General features: G+C 42.2%; 2 protein-coding genes across 2 annotated transcripts; both read left to right on the top strand.

Annotated features, from left to right (window-relative positions):
- Window positions 1–486: 486 nt before the first annotated feature.
- On the top strand, window positions 487–14,422 carry LOC112245530 (myomesin-2-like; the record flags this gene model as incomplete). Its single annotated transcript, XM_042310892.1, is given in 25 exon segments — window positions 487–628; window positions 1,027–1,226; window positions 1,377–1,430; window positions 3,654–3,828; window positions 5,869–5,990; window positions 6,608–6,795; window positions 7,473–7,599; window positions 7,760–7,935; window positions 8,184–8,298; window positions 8,550–8,709; window positions 8,802–8,908; window positions 9,010–9,054; window positions 9,178–9,314; window positions 9,644–9,788; window positions 10,053–10,112; window positions 10,468–10,535; window positions 10,824–10,937; window positions 11,160–11,247; window positions 11,372–11,410; window positions 12,053–12,158; window positions 12,431–12,594; window positions 12,756–12,792; window positions 13,003–13,025; window positions 13,108–13,163; window positions 13,353–14,422. Coding segments are annotated over 25 exon segments (3,071 nt in total), but the record flags the coding sequence as incomplete, so codon positions are not given.
- Window positions 14,423–14,759: 337 nt separating this feature from the next.
- Window positions 14,760–21,601, top strand: LOC112245735 (protein FAM83B). Its single transcript, XM_024413878.2, has 5 exons — window positions 14,760–14,976; window positions 15,338–15,828; window positions 16,871–17,035; window positions 18,284–18,408; window positions 18,638–21,601. The coding sequence occupies exons 2-5, from the start codon at window positions 15,376–15,378 to the stop codon at window positions 20,919–20,921; spliced, it is 3,027 nt and encodes a 1,008-aa protein (XP_024269646.2). The 5' UTR covers window positions 14,760–14,976; window positions 15,338–15,375; the 3' UTR covers window positions 20,922–21,601.
- Window positions 21,602–21,671: the final 70 nt, after the last annotated feature.

Genomic DNA, 21,671 nt, shown 5'->3' with positions numbered 1-21,671 from the left:
ATTTTGGTTCCAGGTAGAACCCTTTTGGGTTCCATGTAGATGGGTTCCATGTAGAGCCCTTTGTACAGAGGGTTCTACATGAAACCCAAAAGGGTTCTACCTGGAACAAAAAACGGTTCTCTAATGTGGAAGAACCCTTTTGAAAGCCTTTTTTCTAAGAGTGTAGAAACAACATATTTATATTTGAGAAATATTATTTAATGTTATACATTAGAAAGGAAAAAATGTGTACTATAATTCTATACATTAGAAACAACACCAGGTTTGAGGTTTGTTGTTAAGAAACATTTAGTGATAAATGACACAGTTCCAATGGGCCCTTTAAACTTCAGGCCTGACTCAACACAAAGATATGGTCTAGGCATTTTACATAATCCCATACATATTTGCATGTGTTAACCCAAGTGATTTATACAGTGTTGCCACTTTGTCTCCTTATTCTCTACAGTCCCACCTTGCTTCCTTGTTCTCTTCCTTATTCCCCAGATGCTGCTCCCTCTGTGGCCGGAGCACCTGGTGCACCAATCAGCGTCAAGGCGTTTGACATCAACTCGGACTACGTCCTGGTTGCCTGGAAACCCCCCAACACCACCAACGAGGCTGCCATCACCGGATACTTTGTGGACAAGTCAGTTTTAGTCATTTAGAACCTTACGTTAGACTCTCTCATACAGAATCTCCAACAATAGTCAATAGAAGCAGATTTGATTGTAGTTGTTAGAAGATGCAGAAGACCTAAAGGATGGCCATTGAGAGTGTAAGACAGTGGAGTGATTGTGAGAAACTTCACGGTCACATGATGTTTCAGATCTAATCTGGTTGAGCAATTGATTTTGTGAAGCTACCGGATCTCACAGAGCCAAACAAAGACTTGTGACGAAGTCACGCGAATTAGATTTGTAGAGAAATGACTGATGGAACTACAAACATCTGCAGTATCATTTGTTGATGTCCATTCAGACCAAGCACTTTCACACGTCAATACATTCTATGGTTTATGATGTAACTCCTCCTCCTCCTGTACAGACGTGAGTCTGGTAGTGCTACCTGGTCCCAGTGTAACGACGCCTCAGTGCGGATCTGTAAGTACCCCGTGCACGGCCTGAGCGTGGGTCACGCCTACCACTTCCGGGTCAGGGCTGTCAACAGTGCCGGGATCAGCAGACCGTCCCGGGAGTCTGACAAGGTGACTGCCCTGGACCCAGCTGAGCGAGAGAGACTGCAAGGTACATAACCACACACAGACTCATGATGTCTACTTGAGAGTGCATACTCAAAGGACATCTTTTGTATTTATGTTTTTGGGTGAAATATCAGACAGCAGATGTACCTTTGTGTCACACATGACTTTTCTGGTTTTTCCTCTGTTGAAACAGTGATTAAACTGGAATCGAAACATGAAGTAGTGATTAAAGAGGATGACCTGGAAGGTAGAGTATGCCAACAATGGTAACGGACCAAAATATTGTGTTGAGTCTGTTCTATTCCTCTCGTCTATTAAACAAAAACACTGGGTAACAAATGAACCTTCCACTCAGTGTTGAAATCAACATATCCACAACATTTCCCGAACTGACCAATATCCATCAAAGCAAATACCTGTTGAATATATCGTATCGGCAAAAGCCCTTACAATATACAATACTATACACATGAATGTATGTACACATAAATACTTGTGTTCTCAGTACCTTAAAGGAGAAGTTGAAGGATTTCTCTCCTAATTGTCTCGTCATTATTAATCAATAAACCTGCGCGCTTGCATGCTCACCTTCTGCTTTTAGATTGGACTTTGGCATTGCCATCGTAACAACTCTTAATGATAGTAGTCATAATAATATCAAAACTTCAAAATAAGAATGAATAAAAACAACTTTTCTAAGCAACTTCATTGACACCACTGGACTAACGGTGAGACGAGCACCATAATAAATAGGCAACTAACCAGCTCTTTAAACTTAGATTTAACATGGGTAGATTATATGTGTTTTCCTTCAAATTTATATCCTTCATTTTTCATATCCAAACGTCATCCTTTGCGTTGTATAACTTTTAACCCATCATCCAACTCTTGACGCAAACATTGTAACTAAAACGATCTAAACTAACCCCAAATGTACTTTAAAGTTTGATCTAATTATTGATCAAATAATAAGTGTTATGAAGAAGTATTGTTCAATGCCATCCAATCCCAACATGGGTTACGTTACATTGCCGGGGGAGCCTACAGATATGCATGCCTCGGAGATATTCAAATCATATATCGTGCTGAGCTGGAAACCCCCCAGCCCTGGTGGACGGGCACCACTGTGGTACATCATTGAGAAGGTATGTGGCTGCTCCGTTCCCCTTCCCATCTACAGCATGTAGATCTCTCAGTACAGTCTACTGTAGTAGATTAGACAGGCCATTTGATCTTTTCACAACTTTCAATCTGTCTAAAGTGCAGTAATATTTTTTTGCAAAATGGCAGAAATAACAGCTGGCAGGTATGTTGCTCAAGGCATTTTTTCGAATGAGATTAGTGATTCAATGATGTTGTAGAAGGCTTTTACCTCTCATTTGCCTTCCCCGTCCCAAATATCCACTAGTCCGTGTCAGGCACTGGGGCTTGGCAGAGGATCAACACAGCAGTGAAACTGCAGTCCCCTCGCTACCCCGTTTTCGATTTGGAAGCCGGGAAAAAGTACCAGTTCCGTGTGTATTCTGAGAACTTGTACGGGGCCAGCGAGGCCTCTAAGCCTACAGATCCCATCGAAAAGGTGGATGAGCATGGTAAGAGTGGGGTTTAGCACACACACACACACACACAGGCAGGCACACACACACACAGAGACGAGTACACACACACAGACGGGTACACACACATACACACACAAAATGTATGATACATGCATATGATACATGCATTTACAAACAGTGACAGTCAAGGAATCCTTCCAATTCTACTTTGACAAATGAGACTCTGTTTAACATATGTTTCAGGTAGTGAGCGGCCTGTTGGTATGTACAATATAAAGCCCAACGTTTATCCCTTACTTGAAACACACTGAGATTTATGTAATGTGACTATCACACTCCTGTAATGTCACAATCACAAATCGGTCTTTCACCCCTGATCGTATTTTGGAGAAACTAACTACCAATGATGATGGGCATGATTAAGTCACATCAAATCCTACAGTTTCCTCACCCTAACGTCACAATCCCAAAATACGTTTCGTCCCCACAATGTCCATGATTGATAATGGTACACTCTTGTCTGTCACGAACTCCCGTCAGGAAAGATGCAAGACATCATGTATCACAACTGAAAATAATGTCATCCCTTGCTGAAGGCATGTTTTGTGGAATATAGTCCATAGGTTTACAGAATGGTTATTGTGTCCATTGTTCTTTATATGTCTGTATCTCCTCATAACATTGCACCAAGATATCCCGTCACATCAGGTATGTAATGCATAATGAGAAATGCTTTATTTTTCCCGTCTTAAATGAAGGTGTTTATAAATGATGACAATCATTTATTTGAAGATTTATAATGAAGATGCATGTTTTTCTCATTCCTAACCCCTTTACTCTGTTACTGTGTAGACATGATACATCAATTCAATATCTCCAGTCCCCAACATGCATGTGTTTTGCCTGTGTAGGTGTTCCCTCCGCTCCTGGTCAGGTGGTTGCCACCAGGAACACCAAGTCCTCTGTGTTTGTGCAGTGGAACCCTCCCAAACACCCCAACCATCTCATTGGGTACTACATAGATGCCTCTTTGGTGGGATCCAAGGCCTGGGCCCCATGCAACCACAAGCCCTACAAGCACACCAGGTAGCCATTTAAACATAGACGTTTGTCTACTAGTTATCTATTCAAGCTATGGCAGTGATTTAATATTAGATATGTTATTAAAGGAGATGGGACAGTGAATGTAGTGTGACAGGCCTCTGGCTTGAGAATAATACAGAAATCAAATCTTTGCAAACGAGACACTGATTTGGCAAAATCCTGACACCTACAGTGCCTTCAGAAAGTATTCAGACCCCTCGACTTTTTCCACATTTTGTTACATTACAGCCTTATTCTAAAATGTGTTAAATAAAAACAAATCCTCAGCAATCTACACACAATACCCCATAATGACAAAGCAAAAACAGGTTTTTAGAAATTTTAGCAAATGTATTAACTTATTTACATAAGTATTCAGACTGTTTTGCTATCCGACTGGAAGTTTAAATCAAATCAAATGTATTTATAGAGCCCTTCTTACATCAGCTGATATCTCAAAGTGCTGTACAGAAACCCAGCCTAAAACCCCAAACAGCAAGCAATCCAAGTGTAGAAGCACGGTGGCTAGGAAAAACTCCCTAGAAAGGCCAAAACCTAGGAAGAAACCTAGAGAGGAACCAGGCTATGAGGGGTGGCCAGTCCTCTTCTGGCTGTGCCGGGTAGAGATTATAACAGAACATGGCCAAGATGTTCAAATGTTCATAAATGACCAGCATGGTAAAATAATAATAATCACAGTAGTTGTCGAGGGTGCAACAGGTCAGCACCTCAGGAGTAAATGTCAGTTGGCTTTTCATAGCCGATCATTGAGAGTATCTCCACCGCTCCTGCTGTCTCTAGAGAGTTGAAAACAGCAGGTCTGGAACAGGTAGCATGTCCGGTGAACAGGTCAGAGTTCCATAGCCGCAGGCAGAACAGTTGAAACTGGAGCAGCAACACGGACAGATGGACTGGGGACAGCAAGGAGTCACCATGCCAGGTAGTCCTGAGGCATGGTCCTAGGGCTCAGGTCCTCCGAGAGAAAGAACGAAACAATTAGAGAGAGCATACTTAAATTCACACAGGACACCGGATAAGACTGGAGAAATACTCCAGATATAACAGACTGACCCTAGCCCTCCGACAATTGAGCTCAGGTCCATCCTGTTTCCATTGATCATCCTTGAGATGTTTCTACAACTTGATTGGAGTCCACCTGTGGTAAATTCAATTGTTTGGACATGATTTGGAAAAGGCACACAACTGTCTATGAAAGGTTCCACAGTTGACAGTGCATGTCACCGCAAAAACCAAGCCATGAGGTTAAAGAAATTGTCCGTAGAGCTATGAGACAGAATTGTGTCGAGGCACAGATCGGGGGAAGGGTACCAGAACATTTCTGCAGCATTGAAGATCCCCAGAATACAGTGCCCTCCATCATTCTTAAATGGAAGAAGTTTGGAACCACCAAGACTCTTCCTAAAGTTGGCAAAACTGAGCAATCGGGGGAGAAGGGCCTTGGTCAGGGAGGTGACCAAGAACCAGATGGCTAGGAGGCCAGCATCCCAGTGTCGCCTCTTCACTGTTGACATTGAGGCTGGTGTTTTGCAGGTACTATTTAATGAAGCTGCCAGTTGAGGACTTGTGAGGAGTCTGTTTCTCAAACTAGACACTAATGTAGTTGTCCTTTTGCTCAGTTGTGCCCCGGGGCCTCCCAGTCCTCTTTCTATTCTGATTAGAGCCAGTTTGCGCTGTTCTGTGAAGGGAGTAGTACACAGCGTTGTACAAGATCTTCAGTTTCTTGGCAATTTCTCTCATGGAATAGCCTTAATTTCTCAGAACAAGAATAGACTGACGAGTTTCAGAAAAAGTCCTTTGTTTCTGGCCATTTTGAGCCTGTAATCGAACCCACAAATGCTGATGCTCCAGATACGCAAGTAGTCTAAAGAAGGCCAAAGAATGTGCTTTTCTTTCAAAAACAAGGACATTTCTAAGTGACCCCAAACTTTTGATCGATCGTGTATATTGTCCAGGTCTTAGAGTCAGCAATTCTACCTTAAATTCAAGACGTATAGATGATCATGTTTAATTTCCCTGTTTTAGGTTTGTGGTCCATGGACTGACCCCGGGGGAGACCTATGTGTTCCGTGTCCAGGCTGTCAACATCTATGGCCTCAGTGATGAGTCCCAGGAGTCTACTCCTATTGCTGTGGAGTCCGCCCTCAGTGAGTTTTAATAGAATATTGCCATATGAGAAATGCAGAATTGCCATCAGTTAATACAATATTTAAAAAGTGAATACAATTTTTACACCAACAGTTGTCACATACAGTGCTTTACAGTAACCTTAACTAGACCCCCAAAGAGCAAGCTCTATTGCCTTACTATCAATACTTAACTTTGACTATTTTCCTTTGTCCAATGCCTAATATGAAGGATTTTATTGTTTCATCTAGAGAGGTGAGTGCAGTATGGTATGTATTGAGTTGTTCTGTTATCTAGGGGTGTTTTTAATGCACAGTGTTGCTCCTGAACAGGTTCACCACCAGACTTATTCACTGTCCCTTCCCCCAACTTTTGTTGTATCTGTGCTCTGAACTCTTGTCAGAGTATCACAGTATTATCGTGTGTTTCCTTTCAAATCACCCACCATACTATACATGCAGTTTAACCACTATATATATCACTGTATAACAAAAAACCCTCATGCAGCTGTATGACAAATCCCATATTTAAAAAAAAATGTCTATGAATTTTCACATCAGTTTGAAATGAAAAAAACGGGTCAATTTTACATGATGGAAAGGTATCCTGAATGTACCTGTGTGACTCTGTGCCACAGCGACTCCCAGTGCACCTCATGGCATCACCATGCTGAGCTGTGACGGAGCCTCCATGATCATTGCCTGGAAGAGCCCCAAGCACTGCGGTGGCTCTAAGATCAACGCCTACTATGTCGACAAGCGTGATGCAGACACCCTGGCATGGAAGGAGGTCAACTCTGCCCCTACCAAGACCAAGACTTACACGGTACGTCACGTGGTGTCAGAAGTGGCATCTGATTAGGATAAATAGGTTTGCTTCTTCATACATAATGGTTTAATAACTGCGGTGTTGATAGTGTGAATGGTATGTATGTAACGGCGTTCGTCTGTTGAAGGAGAGTCGGACCAAAATGCAGCGTGGTGGTTACTCATGTTCTTTAATGAAAAAATAGCGATACATGAAATAACTAAATAAATACAAAAAAACAACAAACGAAACGTGAAAACCTAATTACAGCACTACACAGAGACAGGAACAATCACCCACAAAATACACAGTAAAACCCAGGCTACCTAAATATGGTTCCCAATCAGAGACAACGAGAATCACCTGACTCTGATTGAGAACCGCCTCAGGCAGCCAAGCCTATGCTAGACACACCCCTAATTAGCCACAATCCCAATGCCTTCAAAAACCCCAATACGACAACACAATAAACCCATGTCACACCCTGGCCTGAACAAATAATTAAAGCAAACACAAAATACTAAGACCAAGGCGTGACAATGTACTCTTCCCTCTGCATCTAAATGATAGATTAGATCTATAATAAGACGTTGCCGTTCAAAACCAATAGCAAATATGTAGCTACTTGTAGCAACACTGTTGAAAATATTGGATATGTTTGGGTCCCTGTCGCAATATTGTCCCCTTCTCTTCAGGTCGACGGTCTAACAGAGGGAACCTTCTACGAGTTTAAGGTCCAGGCTGGGAACCTGGCAGGTGTGGGCGTGCCCTCTGCTCCCAGCACACCTCTGAAGTGTGAGGCCTGGACTTCTGCAGTACCTGGTAAAGTAACCATCTTATTATATAGTCTTTTTTTATCATTAGTATTGTGGTACTGTATAATGTCCCTGTTACTTATTTGAGATGAAGTTATTTTAATTTGAATGTTCCAGCTATGGGCAGTGAGATTGTGCAAGGTTACTGTTTGACCTTTGACCTTTAGGTCCAGCCTATGACTTGGCCCTCAGAGAGGTCAGAGGTGACTCCCTGGTCATCCTGTGGAAGGCCCCTGTCTACACCGGCGCCAGTGCCATCACTGGATACATCGTGGAGATGGCCAAGAAGGGCCATCACTACCACCCCCTGAATGAAGAGGCTATTGGCCACTGTTACCTGCAGGTAAACAAGCAGCTACAGTATGTAGACCTGCAGACATGATGATTCACATCATCTCTGCAGAGTTTGTATATTGAATCTTAACTTGTAATATGTGTGCGTAAAATTCCGAAAATGTAGCTTGAATCATGTTTGGATATAGAAATGTTCATTAAATTTCATTGTTGTGCTCTTGTAACTCAAGTTAGGATTCAGTCTACAATAAAGAATGTAATGTGTAATGGATGTGATGATTCGTTGGCGCTGTATAGGTGACTGGTCTGGAGGCAGGAGCAGAGTATACGTTCAAAGTGAAGGCTGTCAACGCTGAGGGAGTAGGAAAGGCCTCCCAGGCATCTGAGCCAGTGGTGGCCAAGGCTCTGCCAGGTAATAACACTTATATGACAGCTATATGACAACTGTATGACATTTACTGTATGATAACTTCAGTCTGATATAGCCTGTTGGATTTTTGACGGTTTTGGTATAGGAACATATGACAAACACACCTCCATTGGTTTTGAGCAGTATTTTCATTAGCTTTTGGTTTGAACAGTTTTGCTGATGCATATTATGTACATTTCCTCTCCACCACTCAGCAATGAAGGTTATTATTTTGTTTGTTTTCATGTGTTAAGGCACCCAGGAGATCCAGTGTGGAGTGGATGAGGACACTGGTGATATTTTCCTGTCATTCGAGGCCTGTGAGATTTCTGAGACCTCCAACTTTGCTTGGTCTAAGAACTACAAAGAAATCAGTGACTGTCCAAGAGTCGCCATAGAAACTAAGGGCAAACAGTAAGTGTTTTTTTTTTTGTCTTTATTGACCATACAACCATACTAAATATTTTTGTCAACATAATTTGTCTCGACATTTATTTCTTTTCCAGCTCTAAGCTGACTTTCGTCAACCCAGACGTGAGTGATTTGGGTGCCTTCTCTGTGGTTGTGACTGACACTGATGGAGTTTCTGCCAGCCACACCGTGACAGAGGATGGTAGGTTTGGATACGCCCCTAGACTACGATTTAAAAATGTAGATATGTTTCTTGTCAAAGTTTTATACCGATATTCTTCATTCTTGAATGTTATCTTGCAGCCCTGAACACCATGCTGGAACTCAGCTACAACATCAGACATCCAAGTGAGTATTATCCTTCAATATGCATCTTTGTCAGGGGTGAAGCGTCACATAGGAATCGTCTCACAATACCACAACAAATATCCCTTGAGAATTGATCATTTCTTTGCTTGTTTCTTCGTCCAGTTGTCCCACTGAAACACCAACTGAACTATGAGGTTCTAGAGAAGGGCCACGTGCGTTTCTGGCTGCAGTGCCTCAAGATGTCACCCGCCGTCACCTATAGGTTCATTGTCAACGACAAGGAGGTCACCAGCAGTGATGTAGGTGCCAAACCGACAACCTCAAACATTGCTTTTTAATCAAGGATAAGGAAGGTGTGCTATATGGCACAATTAACAAAGCAACAGAAAAAAATATTCAAAAATGCATGTAAACATGATGCCTTTTCCTGTACTCTGAATTTCACTGATGAATTTAATTCAATAGTATTTTATTCATCCCACCGGGGGCAATTATGCAGTGTGAATATACATAACAAATAACATGAGACATAATCACATGAAACATATAAACAGTGAAACATAAAGGTAATAGTTATTAGGAAACATGCCTGATGTAATGATGGTATGTGTTTTTGTATGTGCCACAGAGCCACAAGATCAGCCATGATGTGAACACCAGGGTGATCCAGATGACTGTGGATCACTTCTCCAAGGCCAGCGAGGCCACCTACACCGTCCAGATCCACGACGGCAGAGCCAAGAACCAGAGCTCTCTGGTCCTGTTGAGAGATGGTGAGAGGGGATTTAATATACAGTACGTCAGACCTGGGTTCAATTATGATTTCAAATACTTTATCTGGGCTTGATTCAGTTTCCTGGCGCAATAGAACCAATAGAATAGTAAATAAAAACCACAAACTCTGCCCATCTTGCAATCCAGGTAAACTAAAGCAAACACCAAAATGATTTGATAGATTTTTCTTCTTTACTATAAGGCTATGGTGTAAGAGGTTGGGTATTAGGTTAAGTACTGACATTGTTGTGTTCTATTCTCAGTGTTCAAGGCTGTCTTGAAGGAGGCTGAGTTCCAGAGGTCAGAGCACATCCGGAAACAAGGTATTCTATCCTAGTACACAGATGATTGATGGCACATATTTGATCGATTTAGTATGAAAGTTTATGTGTAATTTGTCAACAAGAAAGTGAAGACTTTGTTGTCTTGATATCATACATTAGTAATCAGCTGGTCTGTTTGTTTGATTTTCAACATTTCAGACTGCGCTGTAGATAACGCTTGTACTGGTCCCGTGTGGTTCAGTTGGTAGAGAAGGGTGCTTGCAACGCCAGGGTTGTTGGTTTGATTCCCACGCGGGACCCGTATGAAAATTGTGTGCTAAATTACGTAAATGTACAAATGTACTGTATATTGTGCTAATAGTTTTGAAAATTTAATATTTCTTATCATGTTTAGGTCCCCACTTTGCTGAGTACCTTTCCTACCATGTGGATGACGACTGTACTGTTCTGCTCGTCTGCAAGGTAACAAACACCTTTTCTAGGACCTGTTATTGTGGTTACAGATATCAATTTACTTCAGGTTGAAACTGTGTACACATTTGTAATCATTGGGGCTTTGCTGTTTACCCATTAAATTGTTGGGAGCATATATAATTTTTGGGACTTCGTTGGGATATAGTTTACTCTCTGTTAGTCAGCACCTCTACGAACAACATGTTTGGGTGTGCTTCAGCTCATGCTTTTTACTAGGCTCTGCAGTGATTTAAAAGTTGCAGGACAGATTGTATTGTGTATGTATTTGTGTCTCAGGTTGCCAATGTGAAGAAAGAGACTGTGTTCCACTGGTTCAAGGATGAGGAGGAGATTGTTCTGGCGACCCCTCCTAACGTGATGTCTGGATCTGTTGCTCTCCCCATCTCCTTGGTAACTACTGCTGTGAACCTTGAAAGCAATGACTGCACAAGGAATACAACTGCTCAAGGGAACTCTGTTTTTTGCAGATATTATCTTAAATGAATATTGGCCCTATTTTTCAATTTCCCACAGTATCGTTTTTTGTTCCGAGATCACGATACTATCTAAAATATTGCACGATTTTTCTGAATTGATCATATAATCTCAGTAAATAGTACCTTTTTTCTTCAGTTCTCCAGAAAAGACCAGGGCCATTACAAAGCTAAACTCAGTGATGACAGAGGGAAAGACACTTCTGTCTTTGACATTTCTGGCCAAGGTAAACTCCTGCTCCAGGATCTCCACTATCTATAATCTGATTATTGATACAATATCATTTCCTTTATCAGGACATATTGAAAATTAATTCCTCTTTCTACAAATATTCTGTTTTTGATTTGCAGTATTTGATGATATTATCAACGCCATTGCCCACATTGCTGGTAAGTACTTTGTTGGGAAAAATATTGATGTTCTCCTTTGCATTGTTGTGGTTGTGAAGGTACTTAGTATTGCTGTGATGGCACTTAGCTTTGGTGTGGTTGTGAAGGTACTTCGTGTTGGTTGGATTGTGAAGATACTTAGTGTTGGTGGGGTTGTGAAGATACTTAGTGTTGGTGTGGTTGTGAAACTACTTAGTGTTGGTGTGGTTGTGAAGATACTTAGTGTTGGTGTGGTTGTGAAGATACTTAGTGTTGGTGTGGTTGTGAAACTACTTAGTGTTGGTGTGGTTGTGAAACTACTTAGTGTTGGTGTGGTTGTGAAACTACTTAGTGTTGGTGTGGTTGTGAAACTACTTAGTGTTGGTGTGGTTGTGAAGATACTTAGTGTTGGTGTGCTTGTGAAGGCACTTAGTGTTGGTGTGGTTGTGAAGATACTTAGTGTTGGTGTGGTTGTGAAACTACTTAGTGTCGGTGTGGTTGTGAAACTACTTAGTGTTGGTGTGGTTGTGAAGGTACTTAGTGTTGGTGTGGTTGTGAAACTACTTAGTGTCGGTGTGGTTGTGAAACTACTTAGTGTTGGTGTGGTTGTGAAGGTACTTAGTGTTGGTGTGGTTGTGTCTCTGCCTCTCCTTTTCCTCTCAGGGTCTTCTGCCTCTGAGCTGGTGCTTCAGTGTACCCCAGAAGGCATCAGGCTCCAGTGCTACATGAAGTACTACACAGAGGAGATCAGGACTGCCTGGTTGCACAAGTACGCACATCTCATCATCTACATCACACTCAGCAAGGCCAGTTACACAGTATGCAGCCATTTTGGAGATGAGATTTGAAGGCATACTGTAACCTACGCCAATCAATGGATGTTTCTAGATACTCATTTTATTTATTTAAGTTTAGACTGTAGGGTAAATGTGTCTGTTGGTCATACCTCAACGTGAAGTATCCATCCTTTAAATATCACTGTGGAAAGACAGTAACACAGGGGTTCAATTTAGACGAATAAACCTGACCATGTCCGTTTAGGGATAGCAAGATCTCGTCGTCTGAGAAGATGAGGATCGCCGGCACAGCTGAGATGGCCTGGATGCAGATCAGGGAGCCATCAGAGAAGGAGAAGGGACACTACTCCATCCAGATTATGGATGCCACCAAGTCCCACACTCGCACATTCGACCTCTCCGGACAAGGTTAGCATTGCGAGAGAAATAATCCCAGCGGGTTAAACGATGTTACAATGTTGAAATCATGTCATTACATCCAGAAGTTTTGACCACTAGGATTGTTTTAAATTGCACTTAGCTTGTCTTTTGTAGATGATGTCTTATCATGTCAATTTGTCTTTTTGTAGCATATACCGATGCCTATGAGGAGTACCTGAGACTCAAGTAAGATACTTATTTCTGTGCTTTTCTTCTTACGGTTTTTCATTCAAAGTTTTTTTTTTTTTTTTGCAAAATGCAACACATAAAATAACAATCAAAGAATTAAAAGTTCCACAGGTTTTATAAGGCAATAATTTGTCCTCATCGTATACAAATGTTTTGGTAATACACCAAGTCCTTGATTTATAACAATGTCGTTATTTTATCTTTCAGGGCTGCAGCCTTCGCTGAGAAGAGTGAGTAGACTATATTTACACAATACATATTATCCTAGTGATTACGTGACAACAAGTACTAATTGACTGTTCTAATCCTCAGACCGTGGTAGAGTGGTTGGTGGTCTGCCGGATGTGGTCACCATTATGGAGCAGAAGGTGGGATATACTATGCACTCTGAACAAACTTTATATCATGATGACATATGCTTGTATAAGATTGTGATTGTATTGAAAATACGTGGTCTCTTGTAGAGAATTGCGTGCATATTCAAGAGATCTTTCTTTCTGACCTCTATCTCTCTGACGTCTGACCTCTCCTCTCCACCTCCCTCTGTCCACCTTCAGACCCTGAGCCTGACCTGCACAGTCTGGGGTGACCCCAGTCCAGAGGTCACCTGGTTCAAGAATGAAAATGAGGTAGTCTCCACTGAGCACGCCAAGATAACGCTTGAGGCCAATAAGTTCGCCAGCCTCACCATCACCGCCGTCACGCCGGAGGACTCCGGCAAGTACAGCATCAACGTACGGAACAAATATGGCGGGGAGTTCGTGGAGATCACCGTGAGCGTCTACAAGCACGGCGAGAGCCCCCCCGAGCCCAAAATGGGAGGGAGAGGAGCAACACCTGCACCCCTGGCCTCCAAGACCCCTGCCCAAACCCCTACCCCTGCCCAAACCCCCATCCCCCAGACCCCCACCCCATCCCTTAAGTCCCCCACCCCTTCCCTAAGGTCCCCCACCCCAACCGCCAAATCCCCAACCCCCTAGGCATGTTAAGTCGCCCAGCCCTGCCAGATCTCTCAAGTCACCAACCCCCCCTAGAAAGTAACCAGGGATATTGATGCCTGAGAAGGCTTGAAGCATTTTCTGCTACTGATTTATAGCATGAATTGAGTGAAACCCAAAGCTGTTACATGAAGGTGTCCATTTTAGGTGTCATATGTCATATAGCTTGGTCACTGAGCTTTAACATGCAAGAAATGTTTGAAAAAAGAAATGAACAGAGTAGATGTTAATCATAAGTGTTAATCATTTTAAAAAAGCTGCACCTTCCACTATACTGTACTATATAATGGAATGTCTGAAGACCTGGGATCAGCCTGCCTAAAGTGCCTGGTGGGCAGGGTTTGTGCCAGGAGGTGCCAAGGGGGCGGAATTTTCCATTGCAACAGGCAAGCTCAATCAAGCACAGCTAAAGTATTTGAAGTGAATTCAAATGGTGTTTGAGCCCAGGTCTGAATGTCTGTGTCCATTTCTCTGTGGATGGTGAATAGATGTCAGAGAGTGCAGACGGAAAGACACACAGCCAGTGCCGTCCGCACTGCAGTCGCTATGCCAGAGAAGTTACGTTTGTCTGCACCATGTTGTGTTTCCCCCTTTGCTTTGTGTTAGAAATAAACCTCATTTATCACCTCTGTTGTCTTTTCCTGTCATTCTTTCTTTTTATTTCCCTCACTTGTCTCCTCTCACCTCCCAATTGTCTTTCTTTTAAGCAAGAACCTTTTAGTCATTTGCCAATAACGTTAGACGATACGGACGTCTGTATGGCACAATATCCTTTTGATATTCTCCTCATATGTATTAAGAACATGTTGTACCTTAATACAAATGTACACTCCACAGAAGAGGTCACTTTTGGGGTAACAACTCTACCTATAAAGAAAACTACTGTGTTTCCTTTCACCCAAACAAGATACTACTAGCCTGACTTCTTCCAAACCTCTGAAAGGAGAGGGAGGGACTCTCAAGTGATGTGTTTTGTCAAAGCGGTGAATGGGGTGAAAGACTGCAGCAGGTTTGATCTGCAGCATCATCGACTGCTCACTTTTTAACTTCAGTCACACGACAGCGGTGCCGGTCAGGGTTGACTTGCTGGCTGTGATTCACAATGTTTAACTTACTGGACAATTGAACACATTCAATGGGATTTTAAAAGCGGAAAGAGCTGGTTATCATTGCTGACCATGAAGTAAGTCTAGTTTGTTGACATTATGACATTCAATTGAGTGCAAGGCCTCTTTTCTGTCTCTCTCCTCTGAAATGTTCAGGAAGATTTGAAAAGATCCTTTGTGGTGTACTGTCTGTACTTGAATTTCCACACAGGTGGAGTGTATTTTCTACAAATGTACTGACTGAAGAATGTCTACACAAATATGGTAAAATTAAACAGTTATTGGAAGTTTCACATGTGCTAGTTTATGAGTCAACCGTTTCACTTAAATGGGTTTGGCCTTAGGTTGTGGCATTATACATAGTGAAGATGAAAATAGCACAAGTCACAATTTCATCAGTTCTGTCATAACACATGATATATTGTATATATTTTTAAGGTAATAACCCCATTCTACATAAATCGGAGATCATACAAATGGAATCCAAGCTCTCCTGTCTGTTATCATTCAAAGAAGACATGATTCCAGTGGAATACATCCAGCCACACTACAAGGAGTCCTACCGGCTTGCCATCTACGCTCTGGTCAGTGGGGGTAGAGATGCCTACCAGGAGTACCTCAAAGCTGAACAACTCAGTGACTTTCTCTCTGAAGAGGAGGTCATCTTCATTTTGGACAATGCAGAGTTGCCAGTCCCGGAGGATGAGGATTATGAAGCAGGGAAACGTAAAAGTGAAGAAAATGTCATAGCTCCCTCGACTTACTTCCCCACTGAGTCAGATGAGGAGGTTCCTGACCTTGACCTCGGCTGGCCAGAGGTCACCAATGAGAACGTGGAGACAAACATCAGCCTGCTTTTCCACCCTCCCAGACACAACACACCGACCATCAAAGAGACGATACGTAAACAAATCCAAGACGCAAGACAGGTAACGAGGCACAATAATATAATTTCCCATCAATAATTTTGCAGTGTCTGGTATTTACTGTTATGTTTTGTACAAATTCACATTCCCGGGTTTGAATTGTCTTTCTCACAGAGTAGCATTTCCCACAGCTGCACATGTTGAGATTTTTTTTAATGTTCAGTTAAATGTCTGTGGCATATCAACCACCTAAGCCTGTCTCAACCGGTTTCAAGGTAGGCCTACTGAAATGTTAGCTTCCCACGTCATGGCTGCTTGCCAGACTTATTGTGCTCTGAAAGGTTTCCACTTATCATCCTTACAATTGGATAATTCTAGAAGGTTAAAAAAGGGTGTGTGCAGAAAACAAAAGTCATTGTTACTTCTCAAAACAGCACATACTGTGCTGTACAGACAGTGCACTTTTGAATACCGCAATTACTCAATGTTGGCGAAGCTACTCTGAAAATATAGTTTACCGAGCTACCAATTACTTCACACTGGAAGAAGTTAAGCTACACTGAAGCAATCCTCAAGAAAGATATAGTTTACTTATCTAAAGTTACTTTGAAAAAGTAGTTCACTACTTTGTGAAAAATGATCATATATAAATCTGAAATGTCATTGATGCCAAATTGCAAGAACAGATTGCTCTTGAGTCAGATGTGTAATTTAGCCTATTAAACACAAACAGTGAGAATAGGGCAGGGCTGATGCAGAAAAAGAAATGAAATTCTTGTCTACTTCACCCATGTTTTATTTTAGAAAAAAAGTAGTGTGTAGTTCCAGCAGGTAGCTACACCACTACATTGCAAAACAAGTAATTAACTACTGAAAATTTTGAATTTAGTTCAACTACCACCAAGCTACTGAAAAACTGCAATTAAATTACTAGTTGAACTACATGTAGTTCACTACTCCCCAACACAGCAATTAGTACACAGAAAAAAGCCATGAGGCACCGTTTCAGATTTGGTGACCAAGTTCTGAGACTTCTACTTTCAATAAACCTCTGCTGTTCACACAACTGATAATGAAGCGTATTCTTCATTCCTTTCTATTCTAGGTTATTGCTATAGCGATGGATGTCTTCACTGACGTTGATATTTTTAAGGAAATTGTCAATGCGACTACTAGGGGAGTGATGGTCTACATACTTCTTGATGACTTCCAATTCAAAAGCTTTCTGAATATGGCTAAGAGCGCAGGTGTCCAAATCCAAGAGCTCAAGGTAAGGAATTGTATTTGAAATACTTCGCCAAAATGTAAATGAACTATAACAAAAACTTCTGCTTCGTCCAATGAAATACCACAATTTTTCTACACATAATTTGTGTATCCCATTACACTGTGTGTATACAAAAAATAGGAAGACCTTCCTAATATTGAGTGCCTCCCACAGTTAAAGTCAAGATGACTGGATGTCCTTTGGGCGGTGGACCATTCTTGATACGTATGGGAAGTGGTTGGGCTCAAAAAATCCAGCAGCATTGCAGTTCTTGACACACTTAAACCAGTACGCCTGGCAACTACTACCATACCCTTTTCAAATGCACTTAAGTAGTTTGCCTTGCCTGTTCATCCTCTGAATGACACACATACAATACAAAATCAATGTCTCAATTGTCCCAAAGCTTAAAAATCCTTCTTTAACCTGTCTCCTCTCCTTCAATCTACACTGATTGAAGTGGATTTAACAAGTGACATCAATAAGGGATCATGGCCTTCACCCAGATTCATCTTGTCAGTCTATGTCATGGAAAGGGCAGGCGTTCCTAATGTTTTCTACACTCAGCGTATATTCACAAAGGAACTGTAAGAGCTTAAAGTCCTGATTAAATTGTATTTATTTGATTTATTTAACCTTTATTTTATCAGGGCGTCATACTGAGACCACGGTCTCTTTAAATGCATAGCAGGAGTTTGTCAGTGGCATGACCTTTTAACTATTGGCAGGAGTCTTCGCGCATTAGCAATGACATTTGCTCCACACCCTTGGTGGAAATGCAGTAGTCATTTACCGGTGTGTCTATTTCCCCTGAAGCATCATCAGTGTATTAACATGCTGGATGTCATCAGCGGGTTTATTTCATGGCGTTTATGGTGCAGTGCCAGGCTTGTTCCTGTTGCAAAGTGTCTTTACCCTTTGTCTCAAATGGATAGACCGAGAACTTGTTTTTGAGCAAAAACAACGTTTCCCGATGAAAGATGAAATGTGTTTGTTATCTCGCTGTAACGCTTAATCATTCCAAACCAATTTTCTGGTTGGCCTCCTGTCAATGGTTTTGGGGATGGTTGTCACAAGTTTGTTAAGGTTAGAGTTGTAGTAGTGTGTGTGTGTGTGTGTGTGTGTGTGTGTGTGTGTGTGTGTGTGTGTGTGTGTGTGTGTGTGTGTGTGTGTGTGTGTGTGTGTGTGTGTGTGTGTGTGTGTGTGTGTGTGTGTGTCTGTGTGTGCGAAAAATTCTTCTGTCTTGTTCAGAACCTGCGAGTTCGGACAGTGAAAGGACAGCAGTACATGTGTCGATCTGGAGCAAAGTTCCATGGATCTTTGGAGCAGAGGTTTCTTTTGGTGGACTGCAAAACAGTGTTGTACGGCACCTACAGGTATGTCTAACCTAGTACAACCAACTCTGTCCACTCTATTGCATTTCAAACATAAATCTGTTCACAAACTCTTCCTTATACTTGTTAAATACAGTATGTTAAATATAGTATTATACATTACATAGCATACTAACATTTTATAAAGTATTCATGGAGTTTTATATATAACTAACCGGATGACTGCATTTATTTATTATAATACCTTTCTTTTGATCTCCCTTTTCTCCAGCTTCATGTGGTCCTTTGAAAAGATCAACCTCAGCATGGTCCTGGTGGTCACAGGGCAGCTGGTGGGCTCCTACGACGAGGAGTTCAGACGTCTGTTCGCCCGATCCACTCTTCCCGCCACTCTCTCTCAGGAGAGAGACTCCCGGAAAGAGCCGGCTGCATCCACATACGACCCTTATTCTGGTCGGCACTTCGGGAGCAGACTCTCGCTTGACCAGATTCACATGCGATCCTGTGGGAGACAGCTTGGCTTGATGAGCTCTACCGGTCAACAGAAGGACGATCGATACAACAATGGACAGATGGTCAAAAGAGGACTGAGCTTTCAGGACAGACTGAATCAATCTCACTGCACCGATATGGTGAAACTTGTGAGGGGACACAGCTACGCCGGAGAGCTGCCGCAGAGAGGGAATTCCACAACTCACTTGAGGAATGTAAGAGATGAAGCTGGCGGCGCTCACGGTGCAACTGAGAGAGGCAGATGCAGCGAGGATCTACTGTTACCAGGCAGGATGAATCATTACACGCAGAAGAGGTACGGCATTGACCAACAGCATCTACTCCCTTACAGCAGTGAGAACTCTCTTAACAGGTGGAAAATCGACTCGTACCTCAATAACAGTGATGCGACCCTAGGGGAGCCAGTTGATAATCTGCATCTGCCTGACAGCACTCAGAACCCAAACACATCATCCCGGATGAGAACATCAGTCCTCTTCAACAGCCGTCTGACAGAGCAGTCTGAAACTCCTAACTATATGTCTGAGCACTCTGTGACATCTCCACAAGGCAGTCTATGGATGCTATCTCCACAGGGCAGTCTAAGAGTGACATCCCCACAGGGCAGTCTAGGAGTGACATCTCCACAGGGCAGTCTAGGTGGCCTAAGCAACTTCCAAACCCAACTGACCCCTGCTAGATTGAGGGAGAGTCAGACGAGACTGGAAGAGATCAGACGGAAAAGGCTCAGTTTACATGAGTATGAGGAACCTGTCAGCAACTTAAGGCCAGGGCAGAGCCAGGATTCTCTCCGGCTGTCTATTTTCTCTACTCTGGAAAGAGCTAAAGGAAGGTTGTCAGAGAGAGACCTGGATAAAAGGCACAGTGCGGCAGAGCTTGCAGGCAGCTCAGAACACAGTTCTATTCAAGGACCTTCCAGCCGCAGAGAGGAACTCAACCCAGGAGGTCAACAGGAAGAGGAAAACAGAGTTGAAGACCAAAAATGTAAACTAACCAACTTTAGTGATGCGCAAAAGTCTGTCTCACAATACGATATCACGACCAAGACAGAGAGGAATCCTCTTGATGACTGGCAAGAGCCTCTCTCCAGGACGATGTCGGCAGCCCAACTGGGAATACAACTAAAGGAACCTTTGCTCAAGCCCTCCAACTTCAGACAAGTTGGACTTAATGTGGAGAGCTCTAAAGCACTAACATCTTTGATTGGAATACCAGAGGAGAAGGAGGGCCCCACCAGGAAGAGTCATGGCTCCGCTGACCAGCTGGCCAACAGCTCTGACTTGGTGCTCTCCGCAGACAAAGAGGAAACATGCCAAAGTGCGAATCCATTGAAACCCAGAACTTCAGTGGAATCAATAATGAATATAGTGCATGCCAATGTTTCAGTGGAGAAAATGGTGGAGAAAATGTCACACAAAGAAGAAGGAGCAGAACTCCAAAGGCAGAATTCATTCAGATCCACAATTCAAAGGATAGGTTCAGTAAGATCAAAGCATTTAGTGCAGGCTGACATTTCCGCAGAGCAGAGAACCGTCTCAGATCCTCCTGGAAAACCGTCAGCTGTGCGACTTACTACATCACCCAAAGGTCATTCTCCAAGCCCGTCCAGGTCATCACACATTGCAGCTGACACTGAAACCGAAAAGGAACAACTATATAATTCTCCCAGCCCAGCAGGTAAATCCTCATCTCCTGGGTTAACGACTAGCTGGGTTAGAAGGAGCTTTAGAAAGAAATGTGTACCGGACCAGGACTCCCTGAGCTCCACAAACACTGTGGAGAGTCAAGCATCAATTCATTCTGACACCGGGCGGAAACGAGCGTATAGCCGGTTTGAGAGTTTTGTTTCATTTGACAACAAGCCTTCTGATAAACCGACAACAGCAACTACGAACCGATATGACTCAGACAAACACGGGAGTTTGTTTGTGAGACATCCCCCTGTTAGTTCCACGCACCGCTATCAGACTGAAACTACTCCCAATGAAAATAAGCTTGGTCGATTCATACAACGGGTGGGGAATCTCATCAGCAAGAAGTGAATGTGTCAATGTTGTCTACGATCAAGGCAATAACAGCGCTGTTCTATGACAGGGTTTGTATTGTAAATTAGACTGTTAAGTCTTAAGGGAATTTGCATGTATTTTTTTTGCACTGGTTATGGGATACATTTTATTGTACAAATTGTTATATGTTGGAATGTTCTAATATGGCAAGTGTGCTAATTCTGATAAAGCAATATCATTTTTATTCCTTACAAGTGAAATGGTCAGTTAGATTGTCCCTTAGTTGTCAATTGAATACCCCAGCCGTGAGTATATTACTGTCCTTTGTTTTGAGCTCATAGTACATTTCGTTTTAAAAAGTGCATACATGCATATGAAAATAATTGCTTCAATATAAGGTACCCTGTGTTGTGTGTTCGGCTATACATGTAAAATAAGTTTCAATGTCAGTATTCAGTGTGAAGTGGCCAGTTTCCTTTCATACGTCTTCCCATGGCACTGTAATAGGTTGAGAGTGTTATTTATGTTTGCGTACCATACTGACAGCTATCTACTGTAAGGCACCATAATTCAAGACCCAAAACCCCAGATGTTTCCTACTCTCTTTTTAAAGAAATCTGATTAAATTTGATAATTAATTTTCAATTCATTTGGGCCCTGCACACAGATGTTAATATTTCAATCATGTTTTTATTGTTTTCTGTCAAATATGGAATAAAAAAAGATATATGTTGAAAGAAAGCATTGTGTGAATTTGATCAATCCATTTGTTTAACAGGAATCCGA

Source organism: Oncorhynchus tshawytscha, linkage group LG32, assembly GCF_018296145.1.
Source record: "Oncorhynchus tshawytscha isolate Ot180627B linkage group LG32, Otsh_v2.0, whole genome shotgun sequence".
Taxonomy (NCBI): Eukaryota; Metazoa; Chordata; class Actinopteri; order Salmoniformes; family Salmonidae; genus Oncorhynchus; species Oncorhynchus tshawytscha.
The sequence above is the reverse complement of the archived record's forward strand: the minus strand, read 5'-3'. Positions and strand labels throughout refer to the sequence as shown.